The 20,672-nt window shown below is 44.4% G+C and overlaps 1 protein-coding gene across 3 annotated transcripts in view; it reads left to right on the top strand.

Moving 5' to 3' along the window:
* Positions 1-20,672, top strand: part of LOC118228069 — a 76,144-nt gene that overhangs the window by 53,243 nt on the left and 2,229 nt on the right. For all 3 annotated transcript variants that reach the window (XM_035419299.1, XM_035419298.1, XM_035419297.1), the window contains 9 exons: positions 8,199-9,088; positions 12,112-12,361; positions 13,455-13,544; positions 15,123-15,347; positions 16,974-17,144; positions 17,614-17,794; positions 18,312-18,428; positions 18,787-19,017; positions 20,279-20,463. In XM_035419299.1, the coding sequence (XP_035275190.1) occupies positions 8,199-9,088; positions 12,112-12,361; positions 13,455-13,544; positions 15,123-15,347; positions 16,974-17,144; positions 17,614-17,794; positions 18,312-18,428; positions 18,787-19,017; positions 20,279-20,463 (2,340 nt within the window). The remainder of the gene's footprint in view (positions 1-8,198; positions 9,089-12,111; positions 12,362-13,454; positions 13,545-15,122; positions 15,348-16,973; positions 17,145-17,613; positions 17,795-18,311; positions 18,429-18,786; positions 19,018-20,278; positions 20,464-20,672) is intronic.

The raw sequence follows: 20,672 nt of genomic DNA, 5'->3' as shown, positions 1-20,672 counted from the left end.
TGCGTTGAACCGGAGGCCCCTGACATCAGCCAGGTAGGAGCCCCCCTAACCATATCTTCACAGGATTGTGCTGAGGTCTGTCTCTTTTTCCTTGGATTGAGCAGGTTTTAATGGTGGGGCTTTCTTTTCCGCTGAGTGCTTTTTATGAGGTCATTCTCTCTGAGTTCAGGCTCCGTGCGGTTGCAGTTCATATTGCACGCCATCTCGGTTGTGAAGTGTGCTTCTGGAAATATACAGTAGTGGTCATCTGGACCATGATGGTTGCGGACGTGGAGCTGGCCTGTGAAGTGGCGTGGATACTTATTTTCTCTTTCTGAATCCTGTGTATGTGTACAATTCATATGTGTGATGTGTTGGAAGCCTGAATGCTTTGCGTGGGTGTCAGTTACAGCCTGAATTGTTGGCTTGGTTGTAGCGAAGGTTCACTGGCACATTAGAGCTCTTTGCTGCTGAGACACAGACTGTAGCATTGCTCAGTGTACTAGAGCCATCTTAATTAAATATGAAAAATCCATTATCAATGGAATGTAGAGGGAACTCGCCTAATCTTTAAGGCAGTGTTTACTTTAAGGCAGTGTTTAAATCCATCCTGGATTTAACGAGGCGTACCGAGTTTATGGCTTAATGAGAGTCGTGTGTTGATTCTGCTGTTGCGCTTAAATCTCTAAGGACCCTTACTGTTTGATGTTGAGCCCTGGGCAATGCAGTTGTTCCTGTCTGTAGCGGCGAAGGGATATTTCACAGTTTACTTTGGGTGGACTGTGTAGAACACATTCATCCTAGTGGCACCCATCGTCCTATAAACAATTGTGCAAAGAATAGTGAATGAAGGTCAGATGACCACAAAGCTAAAACCCCTTTGATTTAAAATTGGTTTAGTCCTGAGCAGCTGAATCTAGGGTATGGGTAGTCAATTGGCTCACAAAATGTAATTCTTTATATAGTGCTCTTCTCACCAATGTGTCCCAGGGTACTGAACAGATAAATGTAATCCCCAAAATGTAAGCAAGGCTCAGTTTGGTCAGTCAGATACAGATTAAATAAAGACACTGACGAAAATAAATGTTTTCAAGGTGGATGGGAGTTAATTAATGGGAAATACAGTAGGGTCTGACTCTTGTATTGAAAATTGGTTGCTTAATCACGCTACCAATAATTTTTGGTAGACGGTAGCCCAAAAGTCCTGGGTCAATTTAAGAAACCTAGGTATTTTAAGAAGAACAATACAGCGACTTGATTGGCAAAAAGTAAGCTGATTAATGAAATCTGCTTGTAGAATGTTGATGTTGAATTCAATAACTGACCAAAACAACTACTTATGAACTCACAATCGTGTGTTGTCTTGCTTGTCTTCGTGGACTAACCATGTTCATGGTAATCTGACTTTTTAGCTTGTTGACTGTTAAAGTTTAAATAAACTGGGTGATTGTTTACTTAATTTAACTAATTTAATTTAATGGTATTGCGTTTTTCTCTCTTTTAGTTGTGTTTATTTTAGATGCTGTCTAAAGTTACATTTACATTAAAGTCACAATTCAGTTTCACATTTCAGTTTGACATCAAGATTAGCAGGGAAACAGCTAACGAGCTAGGTAGCATAGCTAATGTTAATTGATCTGCTAACTGACCATCAACACACAGAAATAGTATTCCTAACTCAGTCTTACATTCTGCCCTTTTTATTTACATTTGTGATAATTACATCTCTGCTTAAAAAGGACAACCAGGTAGGGTTGGCAGATTTAGAATTTGTCAAAACCGGACAACATGCAGAGCTGGAAGCCAGGGGGGAAGCTGTCAGAAGATCAGAACTGATAGTGGATAGTGGGGGTAGGTGGTGTGGGGTTGGTTGCATTCAGGGGTAAGAGTGAAAGTACTGGAATGGATCACGGACCGGGGGCAGTTGAGTCACAAATTCACTAAACGGACCAGGGGTTGTTGAGATGTATGTTCATTACAAATAATGGTACATTTTTTCAATCAATTACTCCGACCAGACATTACATTGTCCGATCAGGACCACAAACCGACCCTGTACAAATAATTTAAAAATGGACATTCCAGTTGAAAACTGGGCATCTGGCAATCCTACAAATATGTAGCAAAGAATGGTAGCCATAACTGCTCATTTGCAGTGACTCGGTAGCCAGGCTACAATTATCCACTATTGTTGAGCCCTTCATTGAAAATGAAGAGCCTCAGTTGTGTTGACTCAAGATAATACTTGGTCACTGCCTGTAGCACCTACTATGCGTGACAAAGTAGTGACAGTTATCCACTCTGTGTCCAGTAATGGGTTTGGAAAGGCCAGGAAGAACTCTAATGGCAGAGTTATCCATACCTGCACTAACTCAACCAGCTCCTTTTGTCCTTCTGTTCTAGTCTGCTGAGTACTGTGGATGAATTAACAAGTCTCTGATCATGATGCGCAACTAGACTGAGGCAGTGTGCAGGGTCACTGGCTTCTCCATGGCCCCCAAACATGGCCTTAACCCTCACAGTGTTTGGCTGCAGGGCTCAAGGCACATTCTGTCTTTCAGAAACCACAAATTGGCAGACCCTCCAAAACTTCTCCAGATATTCTGTTGTTAAATTGTGAATAACAGGCTTTATTTATTGTGAATTGAAGCAGCTGCTTAAATTAGCCATGTGTTGTGTTAGATAAATGTGTGTTGATGGTGGCTTGTGCAGTATTGATGGAAGTTAGGGTGAGAGTCTTGATTCTTGGACAGCTGAGTAGGTGCATTCATTCTGAGAATTTGGATGGCTTTTAAATATGAAAAGAATTTGTGTTGTAAATAGATGCAGGACATAGACCGATAGATTGACAGACGGGTAGGTAATTTGGCAGTCTCGAATGGTAAATGTGGTTGTCATGTTCGATAGCGATCTCCCTGCTTTACAAAGGCGCGCCTTTGTCAAGCGGAGAAAGAACCCCAATAACACGGCGCTAAACCGGGGAGCTCCCCTTGTGCTCGGCTGCCATGCTCAATCAGTAAGTGTGGCAGCGAATGCGTGTCAGACCGCGCTGGCGTAACGAGGACGCGGGCACCACCTTGTTAACGGCTGATTGGCTGCTGACCGGTGAGGCGGAGTGAAAGCCTCGCTCTGCAGGCGCTGTTTTCTCAGTCCCCTCCCGAGCTCCACTCGGTCAAATCACCCGTAACGGCTCCTCCCTCCCACACACTGCCCGAGGGCCCGCGCTCCCGCACCGCGTAACACGAACACCCAGACGACCTTTCTGTGAAATGAGACCGCGGTGCTTTAACGGCGTTCCCACGGGTCTTTTGAAAGCGCTCGCTTTTGAGTATCGAAAATCCCAGGCCGTAATAAAGGTGCTCGACGGCGCTTTGTCGGTTTGTGCGTTTCACAAAGCTCTCCCTTTACCTTCGCGATGTGCGTTTCTCATCAGAACGTGCAGTTCACGCTGACACGCGGTTTGTAAGCCAGACGGCTAGAATCATAGTCATTGATTGGTTTCTGATAATTCTTTCAATACATTCTGATAATCAAGGCGTGTACATTAAAGATGGTCATTTTAATATTTTAAATTAAATAAAATGACATTGTTAATAAAAATACATTGTGTGTTCTCAAACCTTTAAAGGAGAAGTTTGCCAATATAAAATGTATTTACATTGTGCTGTTTGTCATTCTCTGCTATGCCTTGTTCATCTTCAGTTCTTGTGTAAAGTTTGAATATTGAAAAAAAAGTATTGTTGTCGTTATTATGAATATCCAGGACAGCTGTGTGCACTTGCCATGAGACCCTATATTGAAAATCTGTGGATTTGTAAAACAGAATGCAAATTCAGTTATCCATGCAGTTTAATATCTGTTCCCAAATGTGGAAAATGAACCTAATTCATTTAAGGAGTCATGGACAGCCTTTATATGTTTCTTTCTGTCATGTATAGAGTTTTTAATGGCATCTTTTTTTGCATTTAAAATGCTGGCAAGATTTTAGTTAAACTTCATGAAGAGTTATGTACACCGCTCACAGCTTTATCTGGGTACTTTTCCCTCTGTGTGAAAAAAGTGTCCAGACAGTGGGAAGGAATTAACCCGTTAACCATTTCCTGTTGAAGTAATGAAGGTAAACCCTGGGGGTTACTGGCGTCTAATTGGTCCTGAATGGGATCGAGTGGGACATTTGAAAGAACCCGGACAATTGCTTGTCTCTGCTTCCCAAGCCTTCATTAGCTGCAGTAAAAGCTCTGAACCTTTGTGAATGAGGGACGGGTTTCGGAATTAACTATGTTTTTAAACATCTGTTCTATATTTTTGCACCCTTGTAACATATAAAGTTGAAGGAAACATGTTTGGGAAGTGTGTCATGGTTACTGCACAGTTGGTGGGAAACAATGTAGACAGACGGCACACGCCAAAAATTACTTGGAATTTTAAAGTTTAACTCATTTGGAGTCCAAAGGCTCTTGCATCTGGGTTTGGGTTTCATAATGTGGATGAAGAGAGGTGGGGGATGCCAAGCAAAAGAAAGACCAGGCAAATTTTGGATTTAGTACATGGGGGGAAAGGCTTTTTTTTCCTGCCTCTCCTGTCTGGCCTTCATTTTAATCTGTCTGCATATCCTGTGAGGTTATCGATGCACTCTCCATTTTAACTGACTTTGGCTAACTAAAGTTAGCCGTGCGTGGTTGTTGTCCAACCAGCGATGGATGGGCCTGATGCATTTCCCATTCATTTTATTAGCATGCGTGTCACCCCAACAATAAAAATAAATCCCACTTCTTGTCACATAGAGGAATTGCAAGTGGGATGATCTTTGTTCAGTGTGACAGCAGTGTTCAGTTTACTGGGGTCTAGCCCATTAGTCTTTTTAAACATTTAAATTCCATGAAGAATGAACTAAACGTGCCAGGGGAAAAGTCCTCAAAACAAAGGGACTCAATGCATAATTGCACAACAGAGAGTTCCGTTGATGTTCAATGTGGTTTACAGTGCCATAGGCTCAACTGTAAGCACACATACATGCACACACACACACGTGCATGCACACACATGCAGACACACGCACAACAGACACACATATCTCTCGTTTTTACTTTTTATTGGATTTTAAATTCTTTTTCATTGAAAGTAGCCTCCCGAAAACATTTCAGGGTCCGTTGCAAATTCAAACAGATTTGAACCCGTCAGACTGAAAACTTTTATAGCACACATAAATGCGTCCATATTTTGTGAAAGGGTGATCTGGGAATATGCCCTCGGCGAATGTGTTTCCTTCATAATAGCTGCAAATCATGCAGCTTTATTTGTGGCACGCCGTCGAGCCTGCTAATTAGAAGGGTCTGTCTCTCGCTGGGTGGTCTTTTGTCTCCAGAACATGGAAGTGCTCGGTCCTGCATTTCCTTTTGTGCTAGAGTCGGGTCATCTTTATCACTGCTCTCCCGCATATGGACTGCTGAACTGCCCCGCACTTCCCAATCGGTCCTGCGCACTGCTTTTTTTCCTTATGGGCTCACTACACCCATAGTCTCAGCCCCAGTTGTTCTGTATTTACAAGGGAGTTTACAGAGATGTATCTGGTAACCCTTAGTTAATTAGCACATCTCCTGAGAACGTCAACCTGGTCGAGCTCATAGTACCTGAGTACATGAGGTAATTTTGGACTAGTCATGCTACTTTGGCCATGAATCTAACGTTTGTCTTTCGCTGTGACTCTTGAATAAAAGCAAGTGTTCATTTATTCACAAACACGGATATCGCATGTGACCATCTCCGGGATCTTCAGGGTCTGAGAAATAGGTCTTAATATCTCTTTCATAACACTTTACTAGAAGTCTTTCTTTAATCCTCATTTTTGCTTGATGAACTCAGGTGTCTCAATGCAAGAACTTATCTACCTCATCGGCCAGAATAGATCATTGAAATGACTCAGACGTGAGCTCAGAAGTAATGAAATAGGGCTTTAAAAACCTTAATTTGAGGAAAAGCAAACCTCGACCCACTTAGCTGGAAGTTACACTTTATGTGTGCACAAAAGCTAAGGGCCCGGTAGAGGCGTTCTCTTCCCCCCCCCCCCCAACCCCCAGGCTTTTTTCCGTGGTCGCCCCCCCCCCCCCCCACACCCCCCATTCCCACCCCCCGCGCTCTCAGTAGAGCGCCCCTCTTTGTGCCCTCTGAAAAGCCGAGGCTACATTCTAGTGCTTTTGAGCCGCGCGCGCGGGTCTCCTCCGAGCCTTTATTTGAAAACCCGCCCTGGGCCCTCGCCAATCAAACGCGCCTTTCAACACAAATCACTCCAACTTCAAAGCCGCAGGCCACTAATGACTCTGGGGGGATGATGTCATTCTTTATTCCATAATGAGACCGATTCCGATTCGCGGCTCGGGTGTTCATTTTTAAACCTGAAACCAGCGACAGGAATGCTTTTCAGAACCAGGGGTAAATTGTTATAGGAATGCAGGATAATTCCTTTTGGCCAGATTACAGTGGATTACATTGAAGCGACTATGCGGTTGTCTTAGTTTTCAGCACACATTCTGGTCACTTGTGGACTTTCTAAGTTTTCCTGTAGAACTCACACCTGCACTCACACTGTGATACAGAAAGAAAGCTGTCATCTCTCCAAAATGCATTGAATAGGTTTAAATCCCAAAAATGATATTTTACGTATGGTCTCATGCTGTAAAATTCTCCCCATGAAAACGCTTTGACAATAGTCTGTAATCTTCGATTACAAACTTTCATATTGTCAACCTTCGTTCTGCTTTTTTTTTTTTTTTTTTGGCATTTCCAGACTTTTACCCATTAACAGCCCCCTTTGTTGCTGGGGGGTGACCTCTAGGCCACATTTTGACACCAGTAACTTAGTGCTATCACACTGAAGCGCTGGTATGTGGCCAGAGTGTCACCTCGCCCTCCCCTAAAGGTCATGTGTCATATGCGAGGGTAGAAGAGTCAGGGTCCATTGGGGTGAGCTTGGAAATGTCACCTATTAAGGGAGGTGGGAAAAACACTGTGTGTCAGCAGAGAGCGGCTACAGAAGAGAGGGCCATCTCTCTCTGAGCACAGCAGCCAGCATGATTGCATTGTCACGTTTCTGAGTGAGTGAAGCTATTTCCATTCTTAAATTTGAAATTTAGTCTCACACACTGATTCTGAGACTGAGTCTATACAGAAACTAGTGTTTTGTTTTTTAGTTTTTTCTGGTCCATTTGGACAATACTTATTTGTGGATATATCATTTTAATTTCACTTGATGCCAGAATTGTTTTTTTTGTCACACATTTGTTGTTGTTTTTCTGAAGATATGATGTTAGGATTAGTATTAGCATTTTAGCCAATATGTTGCACTCAACTGCACAACTGAGATAGAAAATGTACGCATCTTGATAGAAACATCTTGTGGAAGTCTGTGTATGTCCGTCATTCCTTTCATGACCGTGTTCATAATGGCCGGGGAGACCGTGGTCTCCAAGCTGTTTCACTTCATTAAGGAGTAGTGTTTTGATGTGCTAAATCCATTACCTTGCCTCCTGGTGATGCGTCTGCTAGGATTCTTGAGTGCTAAGACCTCCCAGCACCTCTGTAAATTCCTCCCTTGTTTACTTGAAAGGGAGCTTTCCTGAGAGGCCCTCACCCGGACCCTCGCAGGCCTCTCCCGTCTTCCTCAGATAAGAGCTGTTGTCCTTCCAGAGCACCTAGGCCTCAACCGGCTCTCCGAGGCCCACCGCATGAAAAGGACTCCCTCGTTCGGGCTACATTTTAGCTTGACGCTCGCCCATAAAGGCGCCGTTGTTGGCCCTCTAACGCGCACGGAGAAACGGCCCCATTGTAAACCGGCGAGGCCATTTCCCGGCTGCCAGCGCCTGTACCACACAGTGTCGTGAATGTTTCCTTTCTTTGGCGCTGAAGATGACCCCATGGCGTCTAGATAGATGGATACTTTTATTTGTCCCCGGTGGGGAAATTGGTTTGCAGCATAATCACAAGGCATTTCAACATAACATCACAAAGATCACGAATAGACATACCCATGCACCTACTTCACACATTGCAATAAATCAGGTGTAAATAAATAAATAAATAAATAGTTAGGATGGGGGCAACTCCTGCCCAGACCAGCTGGACGTTCTTTGTGATCAGGAAGGAGTGGTCAAAGTGCATGGGGGGTAAAGTGCTAGCGCATTACCCGTTTCAAAACTCTCTCGTCACTCTCTCCCTCACCACAGGCGTACGAGTGGGCGTTGGAGGGCATGCGCCACCTGGCGTGTATCAGCGCCGAGGACTGCAGCACGCCGGAGAGGTGCCAAGCCATCATCAAGTGCCTGGAGAGCTACCGCCGGCAGTACCCGGCGATCCCGGACGCCCGCTTCCAGGAGATGAAGGAGCTGGCGGGGGAGCTGAAGAGCGAGAAGGGGCTGAAGCAGTGGAAGTTCGCCTGGTCCAAGTGCCAGGAGACCAAGCAGATGTTCGAGAAGAAGCTGGAAGCCGCGCTGCGGACCCGCCGCTCGCAGCCCGGCGACCTCACGGAGGGGGGTGGAGACAACGTATCGCTTGGGCGCCAACCGGAGGCCGGCGACTCCAGGCGGAGCAGCAGTGTGTCCTCCCCCTGCAGGAGGGTGTTCTCCCGGGGCTGGGGGAGACAGCGTCCCCCCGACAGCCCCACCACCCACGTTCCGGAGCCCAGCGACTTAAAAAGCCCCACCGCAAACTTTTTTGGCCTGGACCGCAGGGTGTCGCAAGCGTCGCGGTCCCACCGGCTGACCCGGAGCACCTCCACCGAGGAGCCTCCGCTCCCGGTACGGCTGGAGGCCCAGTCCAGGGCGCCGCCCTGCGCCTACAGCCCCGGGACGCCCGCGCCAGAGCCCGGGCGACGGGTGCTGAGGAAGACCCAGAGCTTCGACGTCCCCGTGGACTCGGCCCGGTACGGGTCCTGCCACCGCAACGTGAGCGAGCCTTCCAGGCGGGTTCACACGGGCGTTTTCATCAAGGGCCTGGAGGTGAGCAGCACGGACGTGGTGGAGCGCGGCCTAAGCCCCCGGCTGCCCCCCCAGGGCTGGGCCACATCGGACGTCCCGAAGAACAGCACCCCAATTCCAGAGACCAAGGCCAAGGGCAGGTATGTACCAAAAGCCCCATCTTTGAAGAGAACACAGATATGTTTGTAAACCATACTTGTACAGAGAAATGCTTGTACAGTGAACTGATTTATGAGGAAAAAAAAAATACTGCCAATTAGTGTACGCTGGAGCATAGCTGTATCCTGACAAGTCTCTTCTTTGCCAACAAAGCACTACAATTCACAAACCGGCTTTCATCCTGAACTCACAGAAATAGAACATCTGTCCTTTTCCTGAGTGGCTTTGGCAAATTAAATCAAGTGTAAAAATGTAAGATGAAAATGGACAGATTAAATTAATTATGTGAGCTCATCCCCTTAAAATGATGTTTCACTTTCTGTGAGTTTTTTTAAAGTATTATCTCAGTTTGAGTGATAGCTATGGTTATCTTGATTAGCCCAGGCGGATTTGTGTGAAGGCTATTTTATATATTTACAAAAATTTCTAACAACCTGCTGCCTTTACAGTGGCTGTGGGGTCATAGTTTAAAGCAAAAGACACTTCTATACATATGAACACATTTTTGTATATACTTGCATAATTGAATAGTGTTTATTCACAATGAATAACATAAAATTCAGCTTTTATTTCAGTTAATGTGGCGCAAACTCTCCACTCATAAAGTTAAAGACCAGAGAGGCATGGTTGACATGCTGCTGGCCTGGCCAAAGCGTAGCTACCACATTGCCCATTCTTGCATGTCTTACCATATGTCAAGCTACGTGCAAATTGAAATTGAGGCTTTGATTATATCTGTCTATGAAACAGATACAAACATTATTAATTGGTGCCTGATGAGAAGTTGTAACAGACAGGCTGTAAGGTCCAAGAGGGAAGGTGAACTGACATGCTGGCATCCCGTTTTATGACATCTCATTTTCAATAGGTCAAGGTTATCTGGTGAAAGTGATGTGTCATTTTCCCCCCTGCCAGCTGGAACTGCATAAGCAGGAATCATTTTCAGTCCTGTCAACTTGGTGTTGCTCTGAGGCACTTCTAGCACGTGCTACTGTTGATACAGGAAGTCATGCTACTTCTTTCCTTGAGCACAGCGGTCTCAGGCTGCATGCGTCATAGGAAATAGTTCCACCAAAGATAAGAATACACACATGCAACCTGTGGAGGCATAACACTGCTATACAAGCTGTTTCGGAGTTACTTGAGGTGTATTTTCTTGCTTTGAGGAACTTATGTATGTGTCTAAATTATCATTCATAGCACACAAAAACTGACTAGGCTGATCAAAAGCACACAATAAAACTGAAAGAATATCAAAGAAATTCCAAAACCTTTTGAACTTTGAACTCTGAACTAACAGCTGGAAACCACTCCATTGTTTTAATGGCTTTACCATGACTTGACGAGCAGTGTCAGCTCTCACTTGTGAACTTCCTGTGAACAGGGATCTCCACTGACAAGAAAACCAGTTGAGTGCTAAGGAATGATTTAATGTGTGGAATAGCCTACCAGGATGTGAAGGATCTCAGGGTTTTCAGCCAGTAGAATACCAGTGTGGGTTGTGGTTTAGTCCAGAGGGGGTTTTTATTGTGTACCAAGTATAAAGCTTTAGACCTACCTAGACCTCTTGGTCTTTCACTGTATTTTGTTGGCTGAGTGAGGGTAGGTTGTTCCAGTCTATTGTTTTTTTTATTAAATTTTTAATAAATGCAAGCCCTACCTTTACACTCCCAAACCAAAGTTCAGCTGCAACAATTTGGACACTGTTTCAATTATGGTTGGGCGGTATATTGTGCATACCTGTTTTACCAGTTAGTTGTGTAGCCTAATCCGCTAAAGACTGTTTTGGAAATTATTGGTTCTATTCTTACACATGATGATGTGCAATATATTTAGTACTTTTCATTTGTTGGGGCTTAATGCAAATATGCAGATGTATCATGAATACATGTCCCCATATTATTGCTATGGTGCCGTAAGCACAGGTCAAAGAAATTAAGCAAGAAAGAAAGAAATATATAATATAGAATTTTTATTCCTTTTTTTTAACTTTGCCTATATATTGTCCTAAGGTTCCATAAAGTAGAAAGTAGTAGTAGAAAGTAGGTCAGCAGTAGTGTCCCCAGAAACCTAAATAATTCATAACGAAATACTAAAAAAGCAGTATGTCTACAACCCACAGTTAAGCTCCCTTCAGAAATTCCCAGTTTAGAAATACAGGCACATACAGTAACAGTTGGTTTCTGCATAACTCTCTGGAATGAATTCCGAATGAAAAAGTAGTGTGCTAAGTGAGCGGGGCCAGTGGGAAAGGGGCTTTGGCAATAAAGCAGAATGTGAAAGGAGTGCATTGCAGATGCTAGTGTATGAAAGATACTGTATGTATGTCACAAGAGAGTTGTCCATGTGACATCACGCACGGACCCGCTTTCTGGCCACGGCCAAATCTGGGCCTGTATTGGTGTTCAGCAGAGACAGGTGCTGGGAGGTGTGTGTGTCAGCTCACATTTAGCACACACTGGTATTGCCATGCAGTCAGCAGGGGGAGAGAGACTTGTTTTGTGTCTCACGCACAGCCTGCAGTGTGTAAGCATGGCTGCTTGGGATGAGGAGGGTTGTGATGAGAGACAGATGGGGAGGGCCTCATAGGAAAAGCACAGTAGCGACCCAGGCTATGGAGAGGGAGAGCAGCCCCCTCGAAGTCTGTAAAAACAAATGAACTGTGAGCCAGAGCTCTGCCGTCAGAAGCATGTTTTTTTCTTTAATGACATGTTCGTAACATGGTTACTGTCCTGATCTGATCAGCTTTCCTTGCTGGTTGTGCATTTATGCTATGGTGCTGTTAAGGGATGTACTACCACCAAAACAGCTGAGCCATAGGTTGTAAAAATAATAATAACAATAATAACAACAACAATAATAATAATAATAACAATTCACCGTATTTCAGAGGACAAGAACCATTGTTTTCTGCAGGTCTCTGCAGGGTGGGTTTCTACAATGTCTCATCCGTTTTCCTAACTGTTTCTCTCTCTCTCTCTCTCTCTCTCTCTCTCTCTCACAGCAAGCTGCGGCACATCGTGGACGAGATGGTCACGACGGAGCGGGAGTACGTGCGCTCCCTGCGCTACATCATCAACTACTACTTCCCCGAGATGGAGCGGCCCGACCTGCCGCAGGACCTGCGGGGCAAGCGCAGCGTCATCTTCGGGAACCTGGAGAAGCTGGTGGACTTCCACAGCCAGTACTTCCTGAAGGAGCTGGAGAGCTGCTGCAACCACCCCCTCCGCGTCAGCCACTGCTTCCTCCGACACGTGAGCAGCCCCTCCCTGTGCCCCGCCCCGTGCCCCGCTTTCCACCATCGTCGCGTAGGCACCAAGGCTCAAACTGCCCAATAATAACCGTGGGCATTCATGTAATAATAGAAAAATCTTTCACAATCCTTGAACCGCACTGGTGAACTCCTGTTATACCTGGGTGAATACTCAATTCTGATTGGCTCGAAGGTGTGCATTAAAAACTGATAACCACATACCTGTGGCAAGTAAGTCCAGTCAGTTTGATCACCATTTTAAATTCATACGCCGGCCACCATTTGGTGGTGGTTATAAAAAAGAACTGCTGTAATGATGTTATTCACCTCCACCTTACACAAGCTTACTGCACTGTTGTAAAAAACTTGCAGAGATGTTTTGTGTTACCTCAGTTCAGCTGATGTTAGCCAGTGGCTATAGGGTTAATATCTGGGCAATATCTGCCCTTGAGCGTGGTGCATTACCTGGATTATTTTAAGAAAATTAAAAACCCAGCTGTTCAAATAGGCCAAGCGGCCTTTTGTCTGTGCGATCAGTCTCAGTAGGTGGTTCAGCTTCTGGCAACATCTATTCATCACATATAGCCATTTCTCCAGGCAATGTAGCTCTTTCATAAATGTAAGTCACCAAGCGGCAATCGGAGAAGCCCGCATTAAGCATGTACTTCAAACTAGTTTAGAAATGCCTTGCTTTTTTTCTCCTTTTTGTGGTGAATTCAGACTTGGCACGATTTAGAGGCTCAATTTAAAACTTTTATGTGGGCAGGAAGTTCAGGGTTTCTGCTGTTCAGGTTCATACAGAACAGCAGCCACAGTGAATGAGGATCATCCTGTAAGCTAAAACCCATGTATTTGCTTTTGGCCTTATTCTTTGTCTTAAGTACTTTGTTTAAAATATTGCATATCCCAAGGCAAGTAACCCTTTATAAAACATTTTGCCATCAAGCAAAAAGCTATCCAAGTAAAACTATAAATTCCTTTGCCAATGGAAAAATAATTTACATTTCTTGCTGTGAATTTCATTTACAAGTAAAGCATACTGAAGCAAAATGCCTCACTTGTAAAAAGAGCCTACTTTTTTCTATTATTCACAGCAAGACCAGTTTGGGCTGTATGCCTTGTACAGCAAGAACAAGCCAAAGTCTGACACTCTGTTGGCCAGCCATGGGAACACGTTTTTCAGGGTAAGTGGACGACTGGTACTGAACATGCTCTGACTGAACAGCCAGCGTTCAGTGCTTCACTGTTATTGTAAGGGTGGTGCAGTCATTCAGTAATAAGGTGTTCTTTCTATTGTGATTGTGGTGCGTTGCTTTGTTTTCTTACATACTAAAAAAAGGTTTTACAAATGGGGCTCAATGCAGGGCGTGTCCTTTCAAAACAATGATCACAAATTGCCACACCCAATTGGCACAGATTTTTTAATATGACCTGGAAACTTGCAGCAAATAGGTGGAGTCTATTTAAAGAAGGACACGTATTTAAGGATAATTTAAAATGGCTCTCTGGTTCCTTTTTTGGTTGTTATTGTTCAGGCACCTTTCAAATTAATCCCTTTTGAAATGACAGACAAGTTCTCAATGAATGCTGTTGGATCAGCAGTTGGCCAACTTCAAGAATAGGTGTGAGTGAAGCCAGCTTTTTACTTTATTTGTGCGTTGAGAGATGACTTTGAATGAAAAATACCTGTCTTTGAGTACACAAAAATGTGCTTGGACAACTGAAACACTCTCAAATGTAACTTAATGCAGCAAAGATGATGAATCTCCTGACAGAATCTCACTCAGAATCTCCCCCCCACCGCCCCCCCCCCCCTCCCCCTTTGCAAAGATGGATCGCTAGTTGGCCTCCAATATACAAATGGAGGAATTTTGATTCATGAGGACTACCTGATCCCAAAAATATTCCACTATTTGAGGACCATTTTTCTTATGTGTGATATGTGATGTGTATTTGAACCCAGCTAATAGGCTTGTACAGATTGGCAGCTGGTTATTTTTTATTTATTTATTTATTTTTTTACTGTTTTATTCGTTATTTCTGCTTTCCTGCTTTTGTTTCTATTAAATTTTTTTTGCATGTTTATTTATTGTAAAAAACTATGTAATGTTTATTTTAAAAACTGCCATATTATAAGTTTCTGGAGGGAGGGTCCTCATCTGTTCCTAATACCTGATTTGAACTGAAGACCATTTTTAAATGTTTTAAGATCTTTCCCTAAATTCTTTACATCTGCCGCATTGCATGAAGGAGCAACTACAGCACTGCCAAGACCTCCAAACATTTCACTTTCCCCCTGACACAGTTTTCACTTATTCCCACATGTCCTTGTGTTTCTATTCTATTGCTAATTGCACTAGCTGACTATTTCGGTGGAGTTGTGTGGTTACCTGATTTGCATAAATACTTCACATTTAATCTTTCGGTAATATAGCGGGGGAAGCATTAACAGCTAGCATGCAAAAAAGCAACGCTTAATTTTTCTCAGTATTCTTTCTTAGTGGATCTGCCAATTGTACACTTGATCTTTGTGCAAAGATGCAAAATATCTGGTCTAAAATTTTACCATGTGTGGACTGTGCTTTACTTACAGTGCTGTGCTGTTATGTTGTTTATCCGTTAAATAGAACAGATCAGGGTGGGCAAACCCAGCATTTCAAGACCGGGGTTGGCCACCCACTGCATAAAGGAATGAAGAAGGTTATAAATTATAAAGCGAACTGTCAGTTGTCTGACGCATGCTCCCGCCCCCTCGCGCACAGAATAAACAGCTGGAGCTGGAGGATAAGATGGACCTGGCGTCCTACCTGCTCAAGCCCATCCAGCGAATGAGCAAGTACGCCCTGCTGCTCAAGGACCTCATCAAGGAGGTGAGCGAGGCGCAGGAGCAGGAGCTGGGCTACCTGAGGGCCGCCGCCGAGATGGTCAAGTTCCAGCTGCGCCATGGCAACGACCTGCTGGCCATGGACGCCATCCGGGACTGCGATGTGAGTAGCCCCCCCCCCCCCCCCCCCACCCCACCCCCTCAGACATTCCCTGCCCGCGCGTTCACCGGGCGATGCTTTCAAAAACAAATTACGGGCCTGGTTTCGATCAATGCTCCTCCTTCACTTCGGTTTACAAATACAGGGTGTTTTTTTGCTGTTTTTCCTCCATAAACATGCATTGCTTGTTCAGGTTAATGAACGGAACTTGTTGAACTTGCCAAACTGTTTGTGAGGGGAAAAAAAGGAACACTTGTAGTTGAAGATCAAATTTAAGGGCAGGCGTTCATTGCTTCCAAGCCCTGAACATGCAGCCATCAGGAACCTTCGAACCCTCCTTTGGAATGTTGTTGAAATATTGCTTAGATAAAGGGTTTAAGAAAAACATGGAATTTCGTGAATGGCGGTGACCGGTCTTAGCGCTCGTTCTTTGGGCAGCGACACACCCATCAGGCTGGATCAAGTCCAGACTGCCCAAAGAGCCAAGAGTCCTGTAATTAGATATGGCTTTGAGTGGGAAGGGGAGGGCATGAGTAAACAGGGTACGAGTCAGTACTAAAGTGACCCCTCAAGTCAGTCTGGTGTCTGCAATCTGCTTGTGACAGCTGCATCGGTTGTGCAGTCCTCCAGGACCATATTCGCAGATGGTGGAGTGCAGAGTGAAATACAACCTTTCGGCTGACTGTACACATTTCCGAGGACACGCTTGCGTGTGTGCCCTCCCAAATTGACAGTGGAACTTTGATGCTACAGGGCTACAGTACATTTGGGACTGAGAATTTCTAAATAAAGTGAAGGGGCTACTCTGCTCTCTCCTTGTCCATTGTTTCTGTGGGCTCACATGTAGAATCATCTAGTGTCGTACCATATGCTGTTTTTAGGGTTACGCAGGTAATTTTGTTCACTGATGTTTTACAGTTATTGTATTTCATCATGGTTATTTCACAGCATCATGGTCTTGGATTGAGTCTAATCCGTGCCAGAGCCAGTGCCGGTAGCTCTGCACAATTGGCTTTGCGTCACCCAAGGGATATACGGGAGGAATTCAGTTGGTGGGGATAGCTGTGGTCATCGGTCAAGTGACCCCTTTTGGCTGTGCAGGCACCTGGGGCTTGCTCTCTGTGCACATGTATGATTGGGTTTCCTCCGCCCCTACTCTGCGTGTGCGCTGCTTGTGGCTGTGATTTGAAAAGCAGCAGCTTGCTAACACAATATCTTTTGTCAGAGAACCATGAGTTTTCTTCTCTCTCGTAAGCGTACATCAGCGTACTTGTACATAGTTTACAGTTTGGACATTCCAAATTCAGATGCAAAATTTTTCTTAAAAAAAGCTTTTTCATGAGAAATGTGTCAAGACAAGAGACCTATTGAACTTTATACTTGTTACATATTCAACATGTTCTGTGAATTCTACAGCACATGCTCTTTGTATTTTCATCAGAAAACCTGATTAAATGACATTGTTTTCTGCAAACATTAAATTAAACAGTGTATTGTACCAAGCTGACGTTTTTTATCTGAACTGTGTTACTTGATTTTTTTGACGAGACTCAGAGTATAAGAATGTTGTAAATATAATATACTGTATAGTGCAGTGATGCAATACGTTGTTACCGCTCCTTCTCTTAGGTCAATCTTAAGGAACAGGGGCAGCTGGTACGGCAGGATGAGTTTACAATCTGGTACGGGAGGAAGAAGTGCCAGAGACACGTTTTCCTGTTCGAGGACCTGGTGCTCTTCAGCAAGCCTAGAAAAATTGAGGGAGGGCTCGACGTCTACATCTACAAGCATTCATTTAAGGTGCCAATATCTAAATGCCACAGCCCTCAATTTAATCAAGTAAAGCAATATTGACTGAAGTACATGATTATCCTTGTTTTGTGAGATGAGAACTCTTCTGTATAAGTCACCTATCATTATGCTTGAAAAACAGTTACTAGTACATGTGCATTAGTATGAAGGTATGCTACATTGGACATTTGATACCCAATTTTGTATGTAAGATTCTAAATATGGTAGACCTTATGATTCTTACATTCTGTAAGTCAACAATTTTGGAAATTTGAAATGTGAAGCTCATACAAAACATACCCAGGCCTTGCAAAAAAAATCTACTGTTTCTCATGCAAATGATTCATTTGTTGCTGACACAACTTTTGAAGTTTGCTCAAATTATGTGACTGGTTGCCATGGAAAAACAGCAACTTGACAAGACACTTGGTGGACTAGTAAAACCAACAATGACATGACGACTGTCCCCTCCCTTCAGTCTGCCGACGTGGGGATGACGGAAACCTCGGGCGACAGTGGACTGCGGTTCGAGATCTGGTTCCGGAGGAGGACCACCAAAAACCAGACATATGTGCTGCAGGCGGGAACGGCTGAAATCAAACAGGCCTGGACCTCCGACATTGCCAGGATCCTGTGGCAGCAGGCCACCAGAAACAAAGGTGACCCAGGAAGTGCAGTACTTTGTACACAGCGGATGCATTGTGTGTCACTGGCGTTGTTTCAACCATGTGCTATTAAATGATACAAGTACATAAACATGATTTGTATTATTACAGACTCATTTATCAGGCTCATAACCTTGCGGTTCTATTTACTAATGATACTGTAAACGTGATCAGGCTGATTGAGATAAGTCAGCCCAGATTTTAGGGCTGTGGCCAATGGACCAATGGTTGGTTACTTCTGATGAATAATGAGCTTGTGCAGATTAGGCTTCAAATATAGGCAGCAATCCAACTCAACCATTAACCTCTAAAATAATGCTTGCTACTTTTCATCTCGCAATGATATAATTTCCCCTTTCAGATGCATAGCTGCAGATACAATCTCAGCTGTGCTGTCAGCTACTTGAATACATTTATATTCATGTAGACTGAGAATATTGCTGTTTTCCTTCATCTGTAATCCCATTTGGACTGTAAGGCACTCTAAATATATTTGGTGTTTTCTGTCCAGAAATTCGAATGCAGGAGATGGTATCCATGGGAGTGGGTAACAAACCTTTCCTCGACATAAAACCAAGTGATGCTGCTATCAACGACAGGGCCATTGACTACATCATGAAAGGAAGAGGTAATATTGATGGTGATGGTGTGTTTGTTATTTTTATGTCATGATGGGAGAGTGCGGTTTCATGGACCTCAGTGTGAGCGCAACTACATTTTTTAAATTTGTTAATCTGCGTCTGTGAGTGGCAGAGAATGGTAGCTCAACCCCTTGTAGGGTGTGTGAAACTACTTTCCCATGTATTTAAAACTATTTTTCCCATATTAGTGCGACAGCTACGTTGTGCTTTGAAGTATTACTTCTTTTCAGCAAAAAAAAGGGCTATACTTCAAATCACTGCAGAAAAGACCGAAAAACCCCTTGAAATTTGCTTAAGAAATGTTTTCCTCTAGTCTTAGTAAAAAAACATTTTTTGGCCTTTTAGGAGCTCGGACACGAGCGTCGATAGCAGTGTCTCTATTCGACCACTCCACCCCCTTCAAGGGGGCGCCAGTGAACACGGCAGTCAGCGGGCCCCCGTCCTCGTCCTTGCTAGGGCCCCTCAACCTGCACATGTACAGCAACCAGGCCCTGCTGCCCAGGGAGCAGCCCTTCGTCAGCCCCTGCATCGAGGAGGACGAGCTGGAGCACGAGACCAGCAGCCAGCCCTCCATGAGTAAGCTCCCCGTGACTGAGTCAACCCAGCCTTGATAGCCCTTAAAATCAGGAACCAGTCCAGAACTTTCCCCACCATTACCTTGGGTTGGCAGGCCACCCCTAAATATTCAGATTCGTTTGAAACTTTGAATTGACACAGTCTGGAGCCCTGCCATATGGACTCCTCAGTGATCTCTCTTTACACAGTAGCTACACAGAGCTCTAAAATTTATGAGAACCTATACCTGTGATTTTAACATTGTGGTCTAGGGTAGGCCATAGGGTTCTACCGCAGTCCTATATTTAATGAAAAAATGGTTCTGCCGCAACAGCAATTTGGTGCTAAAATTTCTCCCAGAAATCCACAAAGTGCAAAAATTGTGAAAAGGTGAAATAATATACACGGTGAAAAATACTGAAAAATAGACAGAATGATCATCCAAGACCAGAAACAGATAATCCAATAACAAGATTTATTCTCTGGTTTACACACACACACACACACACACACACACACAGGTGTGTGTGGAGAACGAATTGTTAGAGGTGAATATGGAGTGGGTATGTTTGTGTGTGTGTACCAGGGAACATGAGCCAGGAATCAGGTGTCCACCCCTGAAACTAATGCAGTCTATGAACAAATGGTAGCATACGAGCCATAAGGAAGGCCCAGTCCATTCTGAGGGATCCCCAGCATCCCCTGTTCAATCAGTTTGTATTACTTCCCTCAGAGCGCAGATATACAGTAGGCTACCTATATTAAAAACAAACATGACTAAACACTCTATTATCCCAACTGTCATTCGCTTTCTTAATGAGTTAAAGTAATTAGTTTTTTTAATGTTTATCTATTACCCCTGTTGTGGGTGTTTATTGTTATTTATGGTTTTTTATTGTATACTATCCTGCAGAACAAATTGCCCCATGGGGATAATGAAGACTCTAACTAGCAGTGTATGACATTTAACATTTAAAACAGAAAACATTAGCACAAACTTATCTCTGATGGGGAAATGTTGCCAAGTGCCGTCCGAGGCTAGAGACAGAGCCCTCTGTCACAAACACGCTCGTCCATGAACACACCCATTCCTGCGTCACCCACGCTGATGATGGCTTGAACGTCCATCTTGCTTCTGTTGAAGCGTCTCTAAATAAACCATTTAGAAAATGGAAGTAACTCATCCTTTGAGTGCAAAACGCACACCTGCTCCTCGTTAATTATGCGTGGCTTCGACGTGCCACCGCAGCGGTTTTCTGACCCCCGCCCCTTTCGCCCGCAGCCACGGAGAGCTCCGAGTCGTCCTCCCACTGCATGTCGGGCAGCGGCTCCAGCGGCTCGGACAGCGGCTGCGTGTCCAGCCACCTCCCGGAGGACCCCAGCTCCCCCTGCCACCCGCCCTGCTACTCCGCCGTGGCCTCGCCCATCGAGGAGAAACCCTGCTTCAACAGCCAGTACATCTCCGCAGTGAGTCTGGAGTCCTCTCACCCTGACTGTCTGTCACCCCTCATTTGCGGGTGCAGGGAACACTTACTTTGGGGACCACAAGTCTGAGAACACTACCGAGTCCTGGCTTTTTATCTTTATCAAGGAACAATGCAATTACGCTATGCAAATTTCACTTCTTCCAGAATGCATTACTGAGAACACAGGGTGCTTATTAGGATGGCATTGGA

This window comes from Anguilla anguilla, chromosome 5, assembly GCF_013347855.1.
Source record: "Anguilla anguilla isolate fAngAng1 chromosome 5, fAngAng1.pri, whole genome shotgun sequence".
In the NCBI taxonomy this organism is placed as follows: domain Eukaryota; kingdom Metazoa; phylum Chordata; class Actinopteri; order Anguilliformes; family Anguillidae; genus Anguilla; species Anguilla anguilla.
Note: the sequence above shows the minus strand (reverse complement) of the source record. Positions and strands in the feature narration are given on the sequence as shown.